The sequence below is a fragment of the Solanum lycopersicum genome, chromosome 5 (assembly GCF_036512215.1).
Source record: "Solanum lycopersicum chromosome 5, SLM_r2.1".
NCBI classification, from domain to species: Eukaryota; Viridiplantae; Streptophyta; class Magnoliopsida; order Solanales; family Solanaceae; genus Solanum; species Solanum lycopersicum.
This window is the reverse complement of record NC_090804.1, coordinates 64,099,924-64,120,053: the sequence shown is the minus strand read 5'-3', so window position 1 is coordinate 64,120,053 and position 20,130 is coordinate 64,099,924. Positions and strand designations below refer to the sequence as shown.

The following is a 20,130-nucleotide window of genomic DNA, read 5'->3' as shown; positions in this document are numbered from 1 at the left end:
AGGATGAATTCTCCAAAAACCACAGGTGCGGACAACATCAAAGGGGATGCAGCACAACGTGAAACTTTTTCTTAGCAACGAACTGGGACACAGTCCAAAGAGGAATATCAGACTCTGAGGACACGAGCAGATGAGCGACTTCCACCACCATCAAACCACCCCTCTCGAAGCATACGGGTTTTTCCTTAGTTCTGTCAGTTTCTGTCTCACATCCGGAAGTTTAGTTTTATCGGAGGCAAGTTTCCAATCTGAGTGACAATGCGTCAAGAGCTTTGGAAATTATGTCCGTGTAAGCTCTTAATTATGGGTGTGAAGCGCGCTACATTCATGGCTAAGAGGTTACAAGCCTCTTTTTCATACTCGTTAACTTGTCACTTGTCCAAAATTGAAGGTTATCTAGCATAATAGGTTTCCTTTTCCACCGATTGAGTCGAACTAAACACAGCCTGATTCCGAAAGTTTAGGGATATATAGGCGGATTCGACGTTGAAAATTCGGTTGTATTCCAATATTCGCTCTCGAATTCTATTCTCGAGCATTTCGATACCTTCATAATTCAGTATCAAGATGGCTTTTGATTCTTTTAAAATCATGCGGTAAATCAAGCTTATTGAACAACAAGTGGCCTGAATTCTCATATAGCCTGAGATATGTAGGAGACCCGTTTGCAAGGGTTCGCCAATAATTCCTAAACCCTTGTCGAATCCTTCCTTTTTAAAAAATGAATGGGGTTGGTCAAAATTGGTTTGGTCAATTTCATTTTCCTCGAGTTGCTTGCATCAACCCAAGTAAAATGAGAGACAGTTGTTGACACCCAATTTTTGACCCGTGTCGGTATAAATTAATTATCGAGCTTCCTAAATTTTCCAAATAATTAAAATTAATTAGTCGTATAAATTTCGCGAATGAAAAATAATAACATATGAATTTTATATTATTTTGAGTACTTTTGTCATTTTTTTTTCTTATAATTTTTAGATAGCCTATATATTTTACATGATCACGTATACAATTGCTATATTTTACGATTATTTCTCAAAATATTTTAAATTATAGTAAGTATTCTATTTAAATAATTTAGTTTAAACTATGATTATTTTGAATCAACTATCTTATAGTTTAAATAATTATATTACTAAATAAATAAGCTCGTTAATAAATTTATACCAAATTCGTTTTACTTTAAATCAATTGACTATTTATTAAACTTAACTCTCTTCCCTTAGAACCAAATTTGGGTCTTCTTCCAACTTACCAGCCCAATTCGTAGGCCCACTCCACCCTTTTCCCTTTAATTATCAATCCAAGTCCCAGGCCCACTCCCTCTTCCCGGCCAAATAGTTTGATCCAACCCAATTTATTTTTTCTCCCATCCTAAAAATCCCCTCTTCTATCCTAAAACATCAGACGGCCCACCCACAAATTAACCCCAGGCCCAACACTCATCTCAATTCCCAGCCCATTCAATATTCCCAGGCGACCCGCTAACTTAAAATCTAACCCGCCCCGTCCCCCTTTACCCGTCCGACCTGACCCAGACCCCTCTCCTCTTCCTTCTTCCTCCTCTCACCACGCCCTTTTCAGAAAAGACAACAAATTAATTCCCAAAAACCTGTGCCCCCCCCCCCCCCAAACACTACAAATTCTCGGAGAAACAGACGCGAAACTCGCGTCTCCCTCACGCACAGACCCCCTCTCCCCGCGTCTCCTCACGCGTTCACTCCTCTCTCCCTCGCCAGTATGCCTCGCAGCAGGGCAGGCTGGATTGTTCAGCTTTGCAGACACGTTTTTCGTCCTTGCCATGCCGAGATTGCGCCACGAAGCTCGCCAGTACCACGAACTCATCTCGACCCTCCACCTCACCTCCCATCCGTTGGGAATTCGGCACCAAAACGGGATATTCCTTCAGATGCGGATAGGGTTTGGGGATTTGCATTCGGAATGGGCCTGAGGGTTTCTGCAAGCCCTTCCCCTCGAAAACCCTAAGTTTTCTTCGTCTATATAAACCCCCCTCCCTCTTCAGAAGGGGGGTTGGAGGAGTACAAAAATTATTATCGAGAATATTCTAATTCTTTTCTGTTCGCTGTATGAAAACAGTGGGGTTTAGATTTTTCGTGGTTAGATTTTGGTTGGAATTTTTTGGGAGAGTTCTATCACGAAGGGCCGAGACAAATTTTGAGAGAGTATTATGTTTCCTTCTCCATTTGTTTTAAAGAAATTCACAGACGACAGTGAACTCCGCCTGCTTTTCCATTTTCTTTTCCTATTTTTGTCTCGTTGTTTGGATTGCTGTCGAGTTGCCTCTCGAATCCAGCCTCGGAGTGATATCCCGCCTAAGGTCAAGCTCTGTTCGTGTTCGTGTGGTGGAACAGTTCGCACCCACTCGTCCCGTGCCAATTTGCTGCTCTCGAAAGGTAAAATCTATCCTATATTTGTATCCTGTTTTCGATTTCAAGTTTGTGCGCGCACGAGGAACTCTGTTCATTGATTGTTATTCTGTTTTCTTTATAATTTATTTCTATTGTGTTTTGATGCATATATATATATATATATGTATATCAGCAGTAAAACCTCTTTGCCTTTGGTTTTTTTTTTTGTTTTTTTTTTTGCTTTGCTCTTGTTCTGTTTCGTTGGCTGCCTATTATGCCCGTATCTCCGTTAGTTTCGTTTAGATCATAGTAGTTTGGCATTTGTGACTTTATGTGTGAGTTATTTGCCAACATCTCGGTTCGAACATGATAGGATTTTGCCCATATAGATCAAGTTGATTGGCCATTTTAGATTTCCGATAGCATGCTTATCTTGTGTTCATAACCTTACTGGAAATTTAGTTATATTCCTTAGCTCTGGATTTATGTTGACCCTCTGTAATGCCAATATGTCTCAGAGTTTACTTGGGTTAATGAAATTGTAAATGTCGAGACCCCCTGCTCATTCATGTCATTCATGTATTACCTTATTAATGTTATTTTGTGGGTTTGTGCATGTGCAAACCCTCCATTTCATTTTAGTATCTCATAATCTGTCTTCCATCTTCTTAAGTCCCTAAAAATCATGATTTGCATTTTACTATCATCAGGGGTTTTGTGTTTGTCAAGAAACTAAAAGATTTGCATGTTGTGATGTTGTCATCCTTTTATGTTGTCATTTTGTTACACTGATTTGGTGAGTGATTTAGTCACATGTGGGAGTGATAGTGTTCTGTTTAAATTATATTACAACACCTAACATTGTGGTTGATGTCAATTAGTGTATTGTCATTTTATGTTATGTTAATGATGCTTTGTTTTTTTTATTATTTTTATTTTTATTTTGTGTTAAGATTTCACGTTCCTTTCTTAACTCCATTTTGTTTAATAACATGTGAAATTGCCTCCCGAGTCCATTTTAGGACTTCGTTTTCTTCTATGCATTTGGAAGAGCTAAAGGCTTAATTCCTTTATCGAGTCGAGGCAAACGTAAAAAGTCAAAGGCTATGAAGATTGAAGAGCTTGAAGAAATGGATTAAAGAGTTTCTTCATTTTTATTTTTGTATTTTTATTTGTAAGGGCATAAGCCCCCTTGTAGTTTTTACTTTCTCATATTTCTTTGTATGCTTAGACTAGGACAGGAAATGGATCAAAAACTCAAAAGCAGGTGGGTCCAAAATTCGGTCAAGGCGAACAGAACCCGAATTCAGACCCAAAAATCTCTCTCTCTCTCCCACTTTACTATTTGTTTATGTGTTTTGCTTAAATGTTGTTAGTTAGGGTTAGAAAAACTCCAAACCCCATCGAACGCCTCTTATTTTATCAAACTTAAAACTAAAATCGAATCGTAAAACAATAATATTTTAAATTTGCAAGTTCGAATAGATTTAAGAAATCTAACTTTAAAATTCGCAAAAATCTATAAAATAATCGCCGAAAAACTGTAGTTAGCGGAGCGTCTTAGGTGCTTTCAACACCTTCCTAAGACGCTAATAGGAATCCCGAACCCTTAAAATGTTTTTCAAAACAATTTTCCTGTTTAAGTTGTTTGAAAAATAAGTTTTCTTAATTTTCCTTAAAAAATTAAGTGGCGACTCCTAAAAGTCGAAAATATCTTTAAAAAAAAGAAAAAAAACAAAACGAACTCTTTTCGATAATATTTTTCGATAAAACACATAGTTTTTCAATGTTCCAATTTGGGGAAAAAGATCAACTTCAACCAAAAATGGCAGCGAGAAGATTCGTATTCAATGAGTCCAATATTTTGGCTCTGAATATGAATGCAGAACATTCAACTTCTCGAGTAGAGGTTGTGCTAGCCTTTGTATGGGAAGCAGTTATTGCAGCTATGCAGAAAAGGAACAATAATAATAGTATCAAGAATTATGTAATTTGAATTCCAATAGACTTAAGGAGAAGAACTCAACCTCCATTACCTCAACAAACCATGGGAATTATCATTCATATGGTTGAGGCAAATTGGGAAGTTTCTGAGGGGCCATTAGACTATAAGTTACTAGTGAAAAAAATTTAAGATTCAATAAAGAATGTGACTAAACATAGCTATGATGTAAAGAATATGGATGATAGAGTAAGAACAATGAACAAAGAAGAGTGAATACTTGGCTCCACTAGTTTATGCAAGTTTCCTTTCTATGATATTGATTTTAGATGGGGTAGGCCAAAATGGCATCTGTGGGAAGCGTAGCTCCCAATTTGGTTGTTTTAATGGACACTAGTGATGGGAAGGGAATAGAAGTATGGCTTGGGTTGGTAGAGGAAGACATGGACATACTTGAGAAAAATCAAGAATTCTTCAAATTTATTTCTCTAAGTCAATCTATTTTCTGAATGCAAGTTTCCTTCATTCAAATGTAATACAAAGGAACAAATACTTTTTACTGGTAAAATACAGAACAAGTCAAAAACATATTTATCTCAATTCTGATTGACTGCTCAAATCAAACCGGGAGGCGACATATGTCAAAAGGTGGGTCAAGGGAAAAAAATGAATATTATGATAATACTAATAAATAAATAAAAAATTAACAAGCTCCTCTCCAAAATTTTCTCAACCAAGAAGCCAAAATCACCACACAATAATAAGTGTTGCACACACAACAGAATGCCACTACCAACCATTTTGTTGAGAATTTTCTGTCTAAGACACCTCTTTGACACAATTCTTCTCTCCTTTGTGTCCAAAAAGTTCAGGCCATTTAATCTTCTCCCAAAAGTTACAATCAGTGGCGTGAAAATCAATAACTATATCGTTGTTTAACCACAGAATAATGGAGACAGATGAGCTCAAGCGTGTCTTTCATATGTTCGACAGGAACGGTGATGGAAGGATAACGAAAAAGGAGCTGAATGACTCGTTAGAGAACATGGGGATCTTCATGTCTGATTCGGATCTGGCGCAGATGATCAACAAGATTGACGTGAATGGTGATGGCTACATCGATATTGATGAATTTGGTGCTCTATATGAGACCATAATGGAAGAGCGAGATGAGGAGGAAGACATCAGAGAGGCCTTTAATGTGTTCGACCAAAATGGGGACGGATACATTACGGTGGATGAATTAAAATCTGTCTTGGCATCACTTGGTCTCAAGCAAGGGCGGACCGTTGATGACTGCAAGCGGATGATTAAGAAAGTGGATGCTGATGGAGATGGAATGGTGAATTTTATAGAGTTTAAGCAGATGATGAAAAGTGGTGGATTTGCAGCATTGAGTTAACAAGGAAATCAACAAGACCTTGGAGGTTGGAATCTCGTACCCTTTGAACAAAGGTCTGAGGACAGTTCTTAGAGAAGTTTATGGGATGGAGCCTTTACCACCTTAATAAGCCAACTTGATGCTAATGTTAATTAGTCAATCAAGTGAACTTGGAATACTAGATCCAAAATCAGAAAACGAAAAATAGAGAGAAAAAAACACTCATTTTCTGCACTGTTATGTTTATTTGAATAGAAAAAAACAACACAGATAAAAAGGAGTTCTCCTGCTCTTTTCGTAGGTTTACGACTTGTAAATAGTTTGTCATATTTTCTAATTCTTTATTTCATGTTCTTTGGCTCCTCCCCTAAAGAATCTGGATAGAAAAGTACTAGTCCCTCATTTTCATGTTATAAATTTCTGTGTACACATTTTGTGCGGGATAAAATTACCTCCAGTCTTTTATCCTACAGTAATGTTTAATAAAAGTTCTGATTGATACTACATGTCCTCTAGAGATCTAAAGGTTTATAATGTATCTCTTATCCTCTATTCTGTTTAACAAGTGATGTGAAGAGAGATTTAAAAATTTCTACTTCTTATTTGCAAGTTAATGAAGGAAATCCAACTACTTTCTTCTCATTTCTACTTTGTTTTGATATCTATCTATTAAAATCCCAAGAACACATTAGAAGCTCTATCTTGCTTCTATTCCATTCTCTCATTGTGATAATTCTTTGTGTGTTTGAAATATTTCTAGTTTCTTAGAAGCATGCTTCACTTTCTACTATTATGATTTGGGGTACAGAATGACAACCAGAAACTCTTAGATTGAATGGATCCTTCAGTATTATATCCTCCAGTAAACTTCAAATCTTCAATGGACCCTCTTTCTTCTCCTTACTCCATCACCTTGAATTTTTCACCATTACTGTTACTGACCTTTCACAATTCTTCTTTGGTTGATTAAATAACCATTAACTCTTTCTATATTACTTTTAAAGAAAACTAATATCCAATCACAAAAAGCAGTAAGAAAGACAAGCTCCCTCATTCCCCACGTCGCGGGCAGGGGGGATAAGACCAACCTTGTAATCCTCGCCTCATGATTTGAGGAAGAAGAGCATTTAGTGTAACTAGCATAGGGTGGACAATTGGAGAAAAGCTGTGACAAAGGATAAAGATCGATAAATTATTTCTATAAACTATAACTACATTCGGGGAAACTGGAGGTGTCCATTCCTCTCTTAATTTGAAGCCGCAGAGTTCCGATTGAGTGACACAAACTGGTTTAGAACAAACAACAAAGTGTGCAAAGTTTTAAAAAAAGGCATAACAAAGAAAAGATGGGCAAAATAAAAATGTCATTTAGCAGAATGAAAAATAGATAACGTTAAACAACTTGACCTGACCTCAAAATAAATTTTTCTTCTTGCATACAGAATAGAGATAAGGTTTGCGTACATCCTACCTTCCCCAGTCCCCACTTGTGGGATTACAGTGAGTATGTTGTTGAATACAGAATAAAGGAACCTCCTGCAGCAAGTTAAAACCAGTTAGGAAAGTGAGATTAAGCCTTAAGGACTCCACATACATGATTTTAAGAGTTCGAACTAAGCATGATGCGTGCTAAAACAAAACGGTCAATCAAAATAGATTTTGAGTGTCACATTAATTGATTTCACGAAATTTACAAAGCAGACAGCATAAAACTAAAAACCTTCAGTGAACTTCTTGAGTTTATTAGACTAACTCTTGAATCTACATTCTTAAAACTGCTGCAGCTGAAATTTACTCAAATTGAAGTGTATGACATGTGTCCATTCTTAGGCACTCACGTTCAAGAAAAGCTTTTGAGAAAGTTATAGCAGAATTAACATGTTTGCTCAATAAACGATAAACTTAACAAATGGAAACAAACAACATTAAGATGAAGGATTCAAAAAACATAATGTATTCACCTAGTGAACTACTCGAAGATGAATTTCAGGATTTGTACTTACAAGAACATGTATGTTGTAAACCAGTACTGAGCTTAATCTTTACATAGGCAGATCTCTTTAACACTTAGGAATTACATTCCGCCAGTCGCTGCACAAAAAATCAAATTAAAAAATATTTTTCTATATATATACATGGATAAGCAAGTATTTTAAAATTTGTATAAAAGTTTTAAAGAGAACTTTTAAAAGCATACTACTGAGTAAATTTAATTCTTGAATTTGGCATCACAATTTTGCATGGCAATCCACATACTATTAATCGAGCATAAATATACGTACAGTAAGATATGACACCTTGGCCTAACTCAACCCCAAAAGCTAGCTCTCGGGGGAGGATTTGTCAAGTCCATATAAAGAGATCACCAGTCCATTTTCCAACCAATGTGGAACATTTACCCACTTAACACCCCACCCCACTTCACGCTTAGGCCCAACTAGCACGTGGACGGGCAGCCCAAACAGGGATGGACTTGGCTTTGATACCATTTAAGATATGGCACCTGACCCTAACTCAACCCCAAAAGCTAGCTCATGAGGTAAAGGATTTCCCAAGTCCATATGATTAGACGACCAGTCCATTCCAACCATACTATAAATTTACAACATATATATTCATGTATTATTAATGATGCATAAAAATTTATATATTATTCATTGGAAAAAAGATCCATGTGTTGATCCTTGCATAACTAGTCCACTAAATTAACAAATTTATATGTTATACTGATAGTTTAATGTTCGTCTTGATTACACTAGATTCTTTTATTGAAATGCTTGGGTCAAAGACGTGCAACTACAATCTTGTTGTACGATCTTGCCGCTCTATTTACAGGTAATTATCCAAGACGTGAAACTGCAACCTCAATCGGGACGACATATTATTTGTGCCTTAGGCTGGCCTATCACTTGAAATATATCATTTGTTTGTCTCTCCCAAATCCGAGATTTCTATTCACTCTTTTCTTTTGATTTTTGCAACAAGTCTTGAATTAATTCACGACTCATCCCACTCCCTCATAGTTGTTCTTTTCGCCCTTTTTCTTTTTACTTTTTTTATGGGATTTCAGATAAACTTGTAAACCCATCTCGCTCTTCGTATTAGATTTAATTAGTTTGGCCTCAAACTTTTGCCACCGAGACTTCTATAGAATAGTCATAGCAACATTGGATGGGGCAGAGTATTGGGTAGTCAAGATAACACATTTTCAAACATGGTAAGTAAGGAGGAGGAGAGATGGAAGATTGTCCCGGCTTGTAGTTGGTGGTCAGTTTCGCCTAAGAGTTATAAGAGGTGTTTTGTGTATGTACAAAGCAGCTTACAGAATCTTAAGATGATTTGCATAGGCCTATTTTATTTTTGGTGTGAGCAAATATTATTAGCTCAAACATAAGATGTTTTGATGTTTTAGACTTTTTGTAAAGATAAATTGAACCACATACTTTAAGTTGTAATACTTTTGTAGGGTATACAGAATTAATGTTACCTTTCTTAAAAAAAAAGTATTCACATGTTAAGAAGATGAACGTAGCGGAAATGTGGATTCTAAAAAGGATGTGTGGCGAACTAGAAGGATAAGATATATGGGAGAAGATCGGAACGGCCTCACTAGTGGACAAGATGCACTAATGCACGAAGGGAGACTGAGATGGTTTGGGCATGTAACGAAAACGAATAACCGATGAAGAGGTGCGGAAGTTTGGCAGTGATAAATCTAAGAAGAGAGTAGAGGAAGACATAGGAAGAAATTGGGAGAAGTGATTATACATGAGATGGAACATCTTCAGGCTTCAGCTTACCGAGAGTGACCCTAGATAGGATAGCATAGAGGTCAAGGATAAGGGTAGAGCATTAGTAGGTAATCGAGGTAATTTATGTGTTTCCTGTGTGAGAGCATGCTTCTAACTATAGGCGGGTTGAGTTGAAATTGAAGATATTTAAATGGGTTGATATAGAAATCGAGTTGGGTCTTGACTCACCCAAGTTTATTTTGGGTTCAAATGGGCTAAAAATTGGGTTGGGTCATGGCCTCCCCAATTTGACCCGCTTAATCTCAATAATTGTAACATATTATTTGGCATAATACATAAATTTGCCCTTTAACTTGGCTTCGAATCACATTTATGCCCTTCAACTTTGGTTGTGAACAAGTAGACACTTAAACTTATATAAAGTTGTACAAATAGACACATGTCCTACATGTTATCCTACATGTCATTTTTTGTCCTACGTGGTGTCCTACGTGTATTGTGCCATGTAGGACTCATTTGTTTATTTATTTAAAAGTTGAATAGTTAAAGTGCCTGTTTGTGCATTATAAAAGTTGGAGGTCAAAGTTAAAATTTGAACCCAAGTTTAGGGTACAATATGTGTATTATGCCTATTTTTTATTTAACTTTTATACCCCAATTTGAAATTGAACTCAAGAAATTTTTTAAAAAAAAGTTACAAATGGATAGATAAATCCTAATAGATATAAAATAGATAGTGAATCATACATTCAATATAAGAACATACATTACATCAATGCAAATAAAGAGTCTTAAAGTGGGTTGAAATTGGAGATTAATTGGGCTTAATTTCGAATTCTCATAAAATGGGTTTAGGCATGAATTGGTTGAGATAGAACCCAATTCAAATTAGGTCCGATCCTTGACACCCCTACTTCTTAACTTGTTATTCCCTCTTCTATTCATCAGTATCATTATATATTAAAAAAATTGAGCAAGGTAAAGTTTTCAGTATCATTATGTTAGTATATTTTTATCTTACTCTCCAGAGATACTACTATTATTGTTTCTTTTACTTTGATTATCTTTACTATTTTTGTTGCCGGTACTTTCTATAGTATTATCATCATAGTTTTTATTTTTGTATGTCCCCCCAAAAAAAATTTGAAAATGGTTTTCTTGAACTTAGGATTTACCGAAAACATTGTCTCTCACTCACTCATTGGTGAAATGAGCCCATCTGACAATCAGATCCATTGAGTTGGAAATTAACTTCCAATTGTTGGACATAGACACCTCTTACAACATGTTCTTTGGAAAACACCGAATTCACATGAAAAGAGTTGTCTTTTCACTATTCTGGGGAGACCCAGATGTTGCTCATTAACTCAATGGGTTTCAAATTTTTCTAGGTTCTTATTGTCACTAAGAGGATGTTGTTGGTGTTGGGGGGTTGGGCTAAAACTTCTTATGTTTGGCTAGCAAAGTAAAAGAAAAAGAGTGGAAAGAACAATTATGAGAAAGCGATATAAGTCGCGAATTAATTCAAGACTAGTTGCAAAAATTAAATGAAAAGAACAAAAATGGACAAAGATAGAAGCTTGGATTTGCGAGAGACTAATAAATGATATACATCAAGTGATAGGCCAGACGACGACACGAATAATATATTGTAGTGACCACGGTCACAGTTACACGTATTGGATATGAACATGTCGATGGAACAGAAAGGTCATGGTTACGCGACTTGACCCCAACACTTACATAAAAGAAGCATCGTGGTTTAATAAGGCGAGTAGGCTCGAGATTAGGGCGTGATACACAGGACTTGGTCATGATAATGTGCCTTGACCGGTTTATGTCGAAGCTAAGGTCATGGTTACATCTTAGTTAAGACTAATCAAAGTTCAAAGTTCAAACAATATCAATCGAATCATAGGCATAACCAAATAAACACAATTTTATCCAACATGAACTAATTTACACCAAATATAAGTCAATAAACCGATCATGCTAGAACCACAGGACTAGAGAGTGCCTAATACCTTCCCCGGGTCGACAGAATTCCTTACCCAATCTTCTTGTTTTCACGAACGGTGGACCAATAACTAAGGATCATACCGTCCTTTTTTATTAAAAATTAAAATAAAAGGTGATTTGAAACACCAAACTCAATTCTAAGAGGTAACCCCCATTATAAATAATCTCTTTTACAAGCGTCACTTCAAAAAGCAAAAAAAAAATTAAACCTTTCATGGAGTTAAAAAGGGGCATGACAATGAGGATCAGGAATCAGAGACTAATTTGGGAACGGATGTAGAGTTTTGACATAGAAAATTAAATGACCGAATATCCCTGGCGTTGCAAAGACCTTTATCTCACTTTGGCTGGAAGAATGGACCCTAACCACGGTAATGACAATTCATAGTGCTCTTAGAAGATTTCATCTGATCACATATAATTATTTTCAAGGACAATATGATCCAGTGAAGAAGAATTATCGAAGACAAATATGAGATCCAAGGAGGTATGGTCGATCACATTACTATGACCTATGTGGAGGTCTCTGGAGGGACGTTATATACATGGGATTAGACAAGGATATCATTTCACAATAGGAACTGATCCTTCCATTTGCAGCATTCTGTCTGTTAAGACAGTTCAATATTTAATTACTATTTATCCTTTTTTTGTAGTCAAAAGAAATATTTACATGATATTGATTTCATCAGGGAATTTGATTTGAGGATTTGATTGGAGTTTGTAATACACCTACCAAATTGTATACATTCATAATTACAGTAAAATATTGAGGGAATAATCTAGCTCCTGAGTTGAATACTCTCTTTTTATACTAGTTGGACACAGGATTTTCCCACTTAGCTACTGTATAAAAGTTGATCCTCAAACCAAAAGGAGAAAGGTAAATGTAATTCACCCTCTATCTCATTGCTCCTCCAGTCTGCTTTATGGTTAAGTGCGGCATATTGAAATGGCTAAGTTGTGAGTGGATCTCCTTTTTTATCAGTGTGAGAGGATATCATTTTTTACAACCCATATAATAAAAATGGTGACAGCAGATAGTAATGGTAAAGTACCAGGTTGCCTAATATCCCAACCCTTTAGTAGTCCAACATCCAGTCAAGAATGTTAGATAAGACTCCCTCCGTTTCAATATGTTTGTCCTAATTCCCTTTTTATTCCGTTTCAAAAAGAATGCCACTTTCCCTTTCTGGCAACTTTTTAGTTATAACTTTCCACATGCATTTTTTAAGACCACAAGATTAAAGAACATTTTGGTACATTTTACATATCTTAAATTTAAGACCACAAGATTCAAAAGTCCTTGTACTTTCTTAGAGACTTAAACTCCATGCAAAATCAAAACTAGACAAACACATTGAAATGGAGAGAGAGTATATATAAGGTGTCCATTCTTTATTGAAATTCGAGAACCAGGTTTAATCCATTTTCTAATTCGTTCAGTCAATTTAATGATCAAACACTGAAGCAGCAACACTAAATGCAAACCTTAGAGACAAGCCGAATAGATCTTCTGGGAAGATTTTGTAGACGCGTTGCACTTCTCAAAATTCTCCCATCATTACAATGATGAACATTATCGGATTCACCGTCATGCCTCTCTCTCTTTTTCCCTCCATGGGATAATTGCTCCTTCTGCTTCTTCAAAAGCTCTCTGCAAGAGTACAAGTCCAGAAAACAAATTTTCATCCTTGTGTCATCAGATTCTATAATTCAAAGCATCTTAATTAAGGAAGATAGATTACTTAGAAGTATCTGTTCTGTCGGCATGGCTGGCCCTTGCCTGTAAAATGAAAGACGTCATGATGTTAACTTGTTTCAGATTTTCATGAAAGAAGCAAAATATATTTATACTGAGACAATCGCGAAAACAAATTTCTACGTGCTTAGTGATCATCTCTTATTAGATGCAACGAAAAAGAGGATAAATATAAAACGTAAGCAAACTGAGTAATGGAAGAGCTGTAAAATATGCAACTTCCACTTAATCGAGCCAATAACGCTCGAAAGTAACAGTCACACAAACATCAAAGTAGAACTAATACAAATTTGATCAAAACCAATAAACCCAAATTCACTCCCAAATCCCAATCATCTTATTCCTTTCCATCCAAAGCACCACTGCTGCAACAGCAGTGTGATATACTGTCACTGTAAAAAACCACAAATGCTGCCACCATATCCACCTCCGGTGTCACAGCCACCTCTGTGGCCACCACCGTTTCACCTTTGTGTCTCTCACCTCTAGACACTCCACCACCCAAATGGTGTCCCTCACCAGTACCACCACCGCTGGTTCTGCACAACTGATATACGATCAATGTTTGGGCTGTTCATCCTCGTGATCGCGTGCCTCAAAGCTTGCGCAGTCTTGAAGGTAAAACAGCCAGAACTCATAGATCTACCAGTATGGTGGTCATCAGTGATCCTTGATTTGAGTATTTCATTAATCTGAGCAGAAGTCTTCGCAATGGTTTGACTAGTGGTAGCCCATGCGAGCCCACAGACACTTGTACTAGAGTGGGTTGGGGAAGGGGGGAGGGAGGAGGAAAAGGAGGAGTATCCAAATAGAGTAAGGAGAGATGCTTAGAATGCACAAACTATTCCAATATTTAATATCATATAATTACCAGACCAGTAATATGCTTATCAAAGTGGATACTACCCTACTAATGAATGTCATGTCACAAGCTAAGAAACATCTCCACAAAAACATAAAGAAGAACTAGCCTTGAATAAAGCTGGTACACTCAGATTTCTAACATGCTGACAATACACATACGTGTAATGAGGAAACTATATAAAACATGAGAATATCATTTACATAATCTTCAAAAGTTAAAGTTTCATCATTCATAGAGCCGAAACTATACTTCAGACTGGTTGGTCATCCCACTACCTAAAAATATAGACAAGGAAAGACAGCTAAATAGAATCACATTTGCAAAGCAATAACCTAGATAAGCTACAATAGCAAAAAGAACCAGATTATGCTTAGAATATATTACCCCGCCAGCAGCAGATGGAGTGTCATCCAGGTAAATGCCACAGGTATCCTCACTAGAATAGGGCAGACTTTTGAGGCTCTCTGCTGCATCACTCAAATGTCTAAGGCAATCTTTTCCAGAAGAAGAATATGATGAATGTTGATGATGACTGCCAATATTTGTAGCCTCTATCTCAGTAAAATCAGTTTCTGAAGAGATATGAGATAGCACTATAAGCTTCTCTGGTACACAATTTCTCTGCCTTTCAGAATTGAGACAACTTACATCTAGCCTCATATTCTGATTTTCACTTTTATTATGTTTTAGCTCTGGCACATCTGCAGGGGAACTAATCGCTACTTTCTCCAACGATGCATGCAAAGATTTACATAGCCTAGCATCTAAGACCTCTGTAGTGTTTTCTGGGTTATAAGCCTCAACATTGACAGTTCTATTAATAGCCATTGATTTCTTTGAAGCTTGAAAGGTATTCAGACCCACACATGTTATCTCTTCCTCTCCCATACAAGTATTTACATCAGTGATATTCATGTTCTGTACACCACAAATGGTTCTAAATGAAGATGGACTTCCCTTTTTTCCTTCTGAATGTGTTAAAGTTTTTACAGAACCATCACATGATTTTGTCGTTGCTGAAAAACCCAAAGACGCGTTTGTATTTTCTGTGTGACATACAACATCAACAGTACTACATAAACCTGCAGAAGAAAAAGTTTGTGCATGGCTGCTGTTAAATCTATTGTCTGAATCTGTTCTCCAGAGGAATGAACTTGTCATCTGTCTGTTATTTCCTAGGTATTGAATCTCCTGACAGAAACTTTGAAATTTGTGATTCTGCAGATTGTGACATACACACACCTTCTTTTCCAATCTTTTAAAAGTGTCTGTTGGGCATGAATTCAAGTCAATATAAAGGTTGATTCCATCTTCTGATGAGACAGAAAACTCAAAAGAAGGTGCATGCATCGAAGTAACATCAGAAGCAAATGCATTCTTGGAAAAACTTGTTTGTGAACTGTGAAGTCCTTGATTGAAACCTTTCTCATCACTATGAGGGATGAATCTTGAAAACAATATCTCTCCGGTTGCGCTCTTCACACCACAAGAATTTAGAATGTTGTACCCTTTGCCTTTAGAAGTCTCTGTATCTGCTATCTGCATCAAGAAAAACTTGTACTTCAGAGATCAACGCAGGGCATCTAAGCACTTGATGTAATAACATACAAACCTTATCAAGTAATTTGGAGATGATCCTGCCACAATACAATTATACAAATTCATAATGAACTCATCATCATGTATCATATGTTCAGCTAATTGCCACATTCACTCATCACAAAAGTAAGATTGTCTATCATCAACATAAAGCCAACATTTACCTTGAAGTAATTGACCAGGGAATTCACGAGATCGGGTTTTGTCTTATGAGGAGACAAACCATACTTCTTGCACAGTTCTTGAAGTTTTTTCTTGTGTAGGCTGTAAATGGAATTTCCATTGTCCTTTGTCTTCATCTCTTTGAAGGAAAAACTCTCCGCTCCCTGCATCAAGACAAACTGATACATCAGTGATCAATCCAAGCCATCTAAGAAGTCTGTGCGTCACCACCAAGAAACTTATATCAGACATTTTCTAGATGATTGTATCAACAATACAATTCACAATGAATTCAGTTTCATGAATGAGATATTCATTCTCACCCAAATATTCACTTTTATTCACCAAAAAATAATGTTCTCTTTAACATATACCTTGACGTAAGTGATCAAAGAATTTACAAGATTAGGCTTTGTCTTATAAGGAGATAAACCGTGTTTCCTGCACAAATCTTGAAGCTCTTTCTTAGGTAGCCTGTTTATGGAATTTCCATTGTCCTTTGTCTTCATCTCTTTAACTAAAAGCTCATCTGCTCCCTGCAGCAAGATGAACTTGTATTTGAGTGGTCAATCCAAGTTGGCTAAGCAGGTTACAGACAATGAAGAAACTTGAATAAGGCATTTTCAAGATGATCACATCAAGAATACACTTTCCTGATGAATTCATTTTCATTTATCAGATATTTGATCTCACCCAAAATATTCACTTTTATTCACTACAAAAATAAGATTGTTTACGATATTTACCTTGATGTAAGGGACCAAAGAACTCGCAAGATTGGGCTTTGTCTTATAAGGAGATAACCCGTGTTTCCTGCACAAGTCCTGAAGTTTTTTCTTGGGTAGACCCAGTAGGCTGCAAATAACATTTCCATTGTCCTTCGTTTTCATTTCTCTGAATGAAAATATATGAGCATCATGCAGTTGTCCATAGTTGCCTTTATGTTTCTTTAAATGAAAAATACAGAAAAATAAAGTAAACATAATCTAAAAAACTAGAAGCTCTTTCTGCCATAGGTTGTGAAATGAATTCTCAAACTCTGCGAGTCTCTGTATCCTTTTCCCTTAACTGGACAAGTGATTATCTCACAAAAAAAAAATTCAAGAGAAAAGGGAGATCCAGACGAAATATCAATGTATTTAAACCAAACAAAAAAAAAACAGTTTTTTACTTGATTTGAACATGCTTAAAGTGTAACACCTTTTAAGCTATAGCATTTTAAGCATCCTCCTAGGAGTATGAGTACGAGTGTTATTTGATTATATCTGGTATTTGAATGTATCACAGCATAAAGTAGACAAAGTTCATTCTATTAGTAAATTCTAACTTTAATGGTGATAATGTACCAGTTCAGCATATAAAGCTCAGATGCTAAACTGCACAGAGTTCCCAAAGCAAAGGGCAGCTGGAAACTTTAACAAGTACTATGGGGATTTAACTCTTTCGGTACAATAACAACATGTTACGGGGATGATTTTGGTATAAGATCTGCATAAGAATCTAGAAAGAGAAAGGTCCAATGAACAAAGTTTCTCTCAGATCTCCTTTTTCTCATGCAAATGTACAAACATCACATCCTTGGCAGAAATCGAAATATACTTCTAAGTGAAACTTCCTCAGATCTTTAAGCGTATCCTGTTATCAATCGCTCATTTAAGAGACTTACCAGGGTGAAAAATGAATCATATAACTCCAGTTGAATCTCTAAAACTCACAGTAAATGTGCCAATGTGACTAATTCCATTAAAGGAAAATATAGGAATAGCCAACACAGTTCATGGGTTCTTTTAAACAGGGACAAGCAAACACATCTAAGAGTAGCTAACAAATCGCCTCAGAGATCAAAACAGCTTTTGTTACAGTTTAGAAAATATTACGCTCCACTGGGGAAATAGAAGTTTCTAATTTTATATCAATCTTCAATCCCATCGAATAGCTGAGAACACAAGTTACACTCAAAACAATTGCCAGTTTCTTATATATATATATATATATACGCACACACACACTCAAAATCAAAAACCAAGTCCAACAGCCTTTTAAACTAGACATGAATTTTGACACTTTATTCACCCATTTTGTACTAGAGACACCAAATTAAGTGAATGCTCAACATTTTTAAAATCCCTAAAGAAAAAGAAGCGTCAAAACGCACACAAGCTTTGTGCTCGTTACTTACACAAATAATAATTATTAGTTGAGTGACCATCTAAGAAATCAACGCATACGTCAACTACTCACAAAGAGAAAAAGACAAATGTTTTCCTATTCAAAATTCAAATCACCGAAGGCGACAAAACTTTCACCCGACCACATATAGATGTTACTTCTCAGAAAATGTTAAGTATCCAAAGTGGATTAATTATACAACTCTTTTTTCATTTACATGAAACGTTGCAACTACAGTTAAGGAAAGTTTTAAAAATTTTTACCTTTGCTAACCATCAGGCTTTATTGCATAGGTTAAATAATCAGTTTTGGTAGTTGAAGCCTACATGCTCTAGTTCTAATTTAGCAAAATCAACACCCGATAATAAGGCAAGTAAATTAAACTGTTACTTTCTCATATAGCACTCAACTATAGTTACTTTATCTTATAAATTCATCATCCTTCTCGATTTTTATTGTTTTAAACAAAGAAAGTAACTCTCTGAAATGATAAATGTAAAAATATGGTATCTGGACTTAACTCAACCCAAAAGGTAACTTTCCGGGGCAGAATTGTCCAAGTCCATAATTTAAGAAATTTACTCACTCTAACAACACTCATAAATTAACTATCCCAGATCAAAATTCAAATCCCTGAAAGCGCCAAAACTTAAATCTACACAAGGATAACTCAAAGTTCTTCCATAGACTAAACATTTTGAGCTTACATCTTCATATATATACGACCGTACAATGAGTTTACAAAAACGAAAAGAACTTCTCTCCGGAATTAGCAAAACGAGAAAATACAAAAGGATTAGATTTGTCACCTTGTTCTAGTATCAACAATGGAGATGAAGCTAGCAGTGAACTCCGATTTTGAGAGCCGAGAAGGTTCTAGAAAATGGAGTTTTGAAGCAGATGAAGAGGTGAAGGTTGAGCTATGGCGAAGAAAGAAGAACTGTGGGTAGTTGAGGAGTAATTTAGGGTGATAAATATGTAGAATAGACTAGACCCGGGACCTCCGGATTAGGATGTAAAAAGTAAAACCCTGTCAAGTTTGAAAATGGCACTTGCAATATTTTCAAACCATCATTAATTTGAAAAAATATACTCTCTCCGTATATTTCTTATTTTAATTTATTTGTCTTATTTTTAGTTTTAATTTATTTTACAAATTAATTTGATTTTAGTTGATATTTATGTTCTTCAAATTTATATATAAACAAATAAGCACTTAAAAAATTATATAAAATTAAACAAATAGACATATGCATTCTACGTGATATAATACACGTAAAACGATTCATCAAACACAAAATTTTATTTAGGATATCCAATAAAAAAAATGTGTTAATTTGTTAAATTTTATACAAATTTAAACGTATATTTGTCCATATTTAAAATTAGAGGACATTAAATGTCAGTCAAGAATCAGTTTGCAAGTTTCTTTACGTATTGTACTCTTATATCTTTATAAATGATGTCACTTCCTATATTTAGTAACTCTTTTACGTCTACTACTCTTAAGTCTTTTTTATTTTTAAGTACTTGTCATTTTGATTTAAAATAAATTATTTGTAATATTTGTTATTTTTAAAAATCAAAGGCATAATTAGTTGTTGGTTTCCATCTTCACTTCTAATTATAAATATGAAAAGATATTAATATGAACCAAAAGATAGAACTTAGAAGAGTAATAAAATGGAGATAATTATACAAAATAAAATATGACATAAGAATTCACTAACATTTTTAATTATGGTTTTATTTTTTAGAGTTAAACTATAAAAAATTTAGATTAATATTTTATGATGTATTTTTTCATTTTATTGATATGTAAAAAAAATTGCAATTTATAGTACTTTTCGTATAGTTTTTTAATATCTAACTTTGTTGTTTAATATATCAAATTAATGTAATCTAATTTTCACTTTAAAAATTAGTCAAATTAACTTTTTAAAAAACATAACATGACAATTAAAAGTGGATTGAGAGAGTAATATTTACCTTTTAAGTAATTAGAAATCAAATAAAACACAAGATCTACATAGACAACCAAAGATTATTCCAAGATAAGTTTACGTGTACCTTAATTATATGATTTGTTGAGTTAAAAGTTTGATAAATC

General features: G+C 35.3%; 2 protein-coding genes across 4 annotated transcripts; one reads left to right on the top strand and one right to left on the bottom strand.

Annotated features, from left to right (window-relative positions):
- Window positions 1–5,260: 5,260 nt before the first annotated feature.
- LOC101244290 (calmodulin-like protein 3) lies at window positions 5,261–6,196 on the top strand. Its single transcript, XM_010323196.4, has one exon. The coding sequence runs from the start codon at window positions 5,261–5,263 to the stop codon at window positions 5,711–5,713; it is 453 nt and encodes a 150-aa protein (XP_010321498.1). The 3' UTR covers window positions 5,714–6,196.
- Window positions 6,197–6,939: 743 nt separating this feature from the next.
- Window positions 6,940–19,096, bottom strand: LOC101244587 (uncharacterized). Of its 3 annotated transcripts, none has more exons than XM_004240014.5 (9): window positions 18,830–19,096; window positions 16,598–16,745; window positions 16,226–16,387; window positions 15,854–16,015; window positions 14,475–15,629; window positions 13,212–13,249; window positions 12,955–13,120; window positions 7,696–7,783; window positions 6,940–7,228 (listed from the first exon to the last, which is right to left on the bottom strand). In XM_004240014.5, exons 2-8 carry the CDS (start codon window positions 16,739–16,741, stop codon window positions 7,760–7,762), a joined length of 1,851 nt encoding a protein of 616 aa, XP_004240062.1. In that variant the 5' UTR covers window positions 16,742–16,745; window positions 18,830–19,096; the 3' UTR covers window positions 6,940–7,228; window positions 7,696–7,759. The 3 variants fall into 3 exon arrangements, with proteins under 3 accessions (XP_004240062.1, XP_069154253.1, XP_010321499.1); XM_069298152.1 differs by having other exon boundaries at window positions 16,226–16,504; window positions 18,830–19,005; XM_010323197.4 differs by having other exon boundaries at window positions 7,040–7,228; window positions 7,654–7,783; window positions 18,830–19,081.
- Between the last annotated feature and the right edge of the window lie 1,034 nt (window positions 19,097–20,130).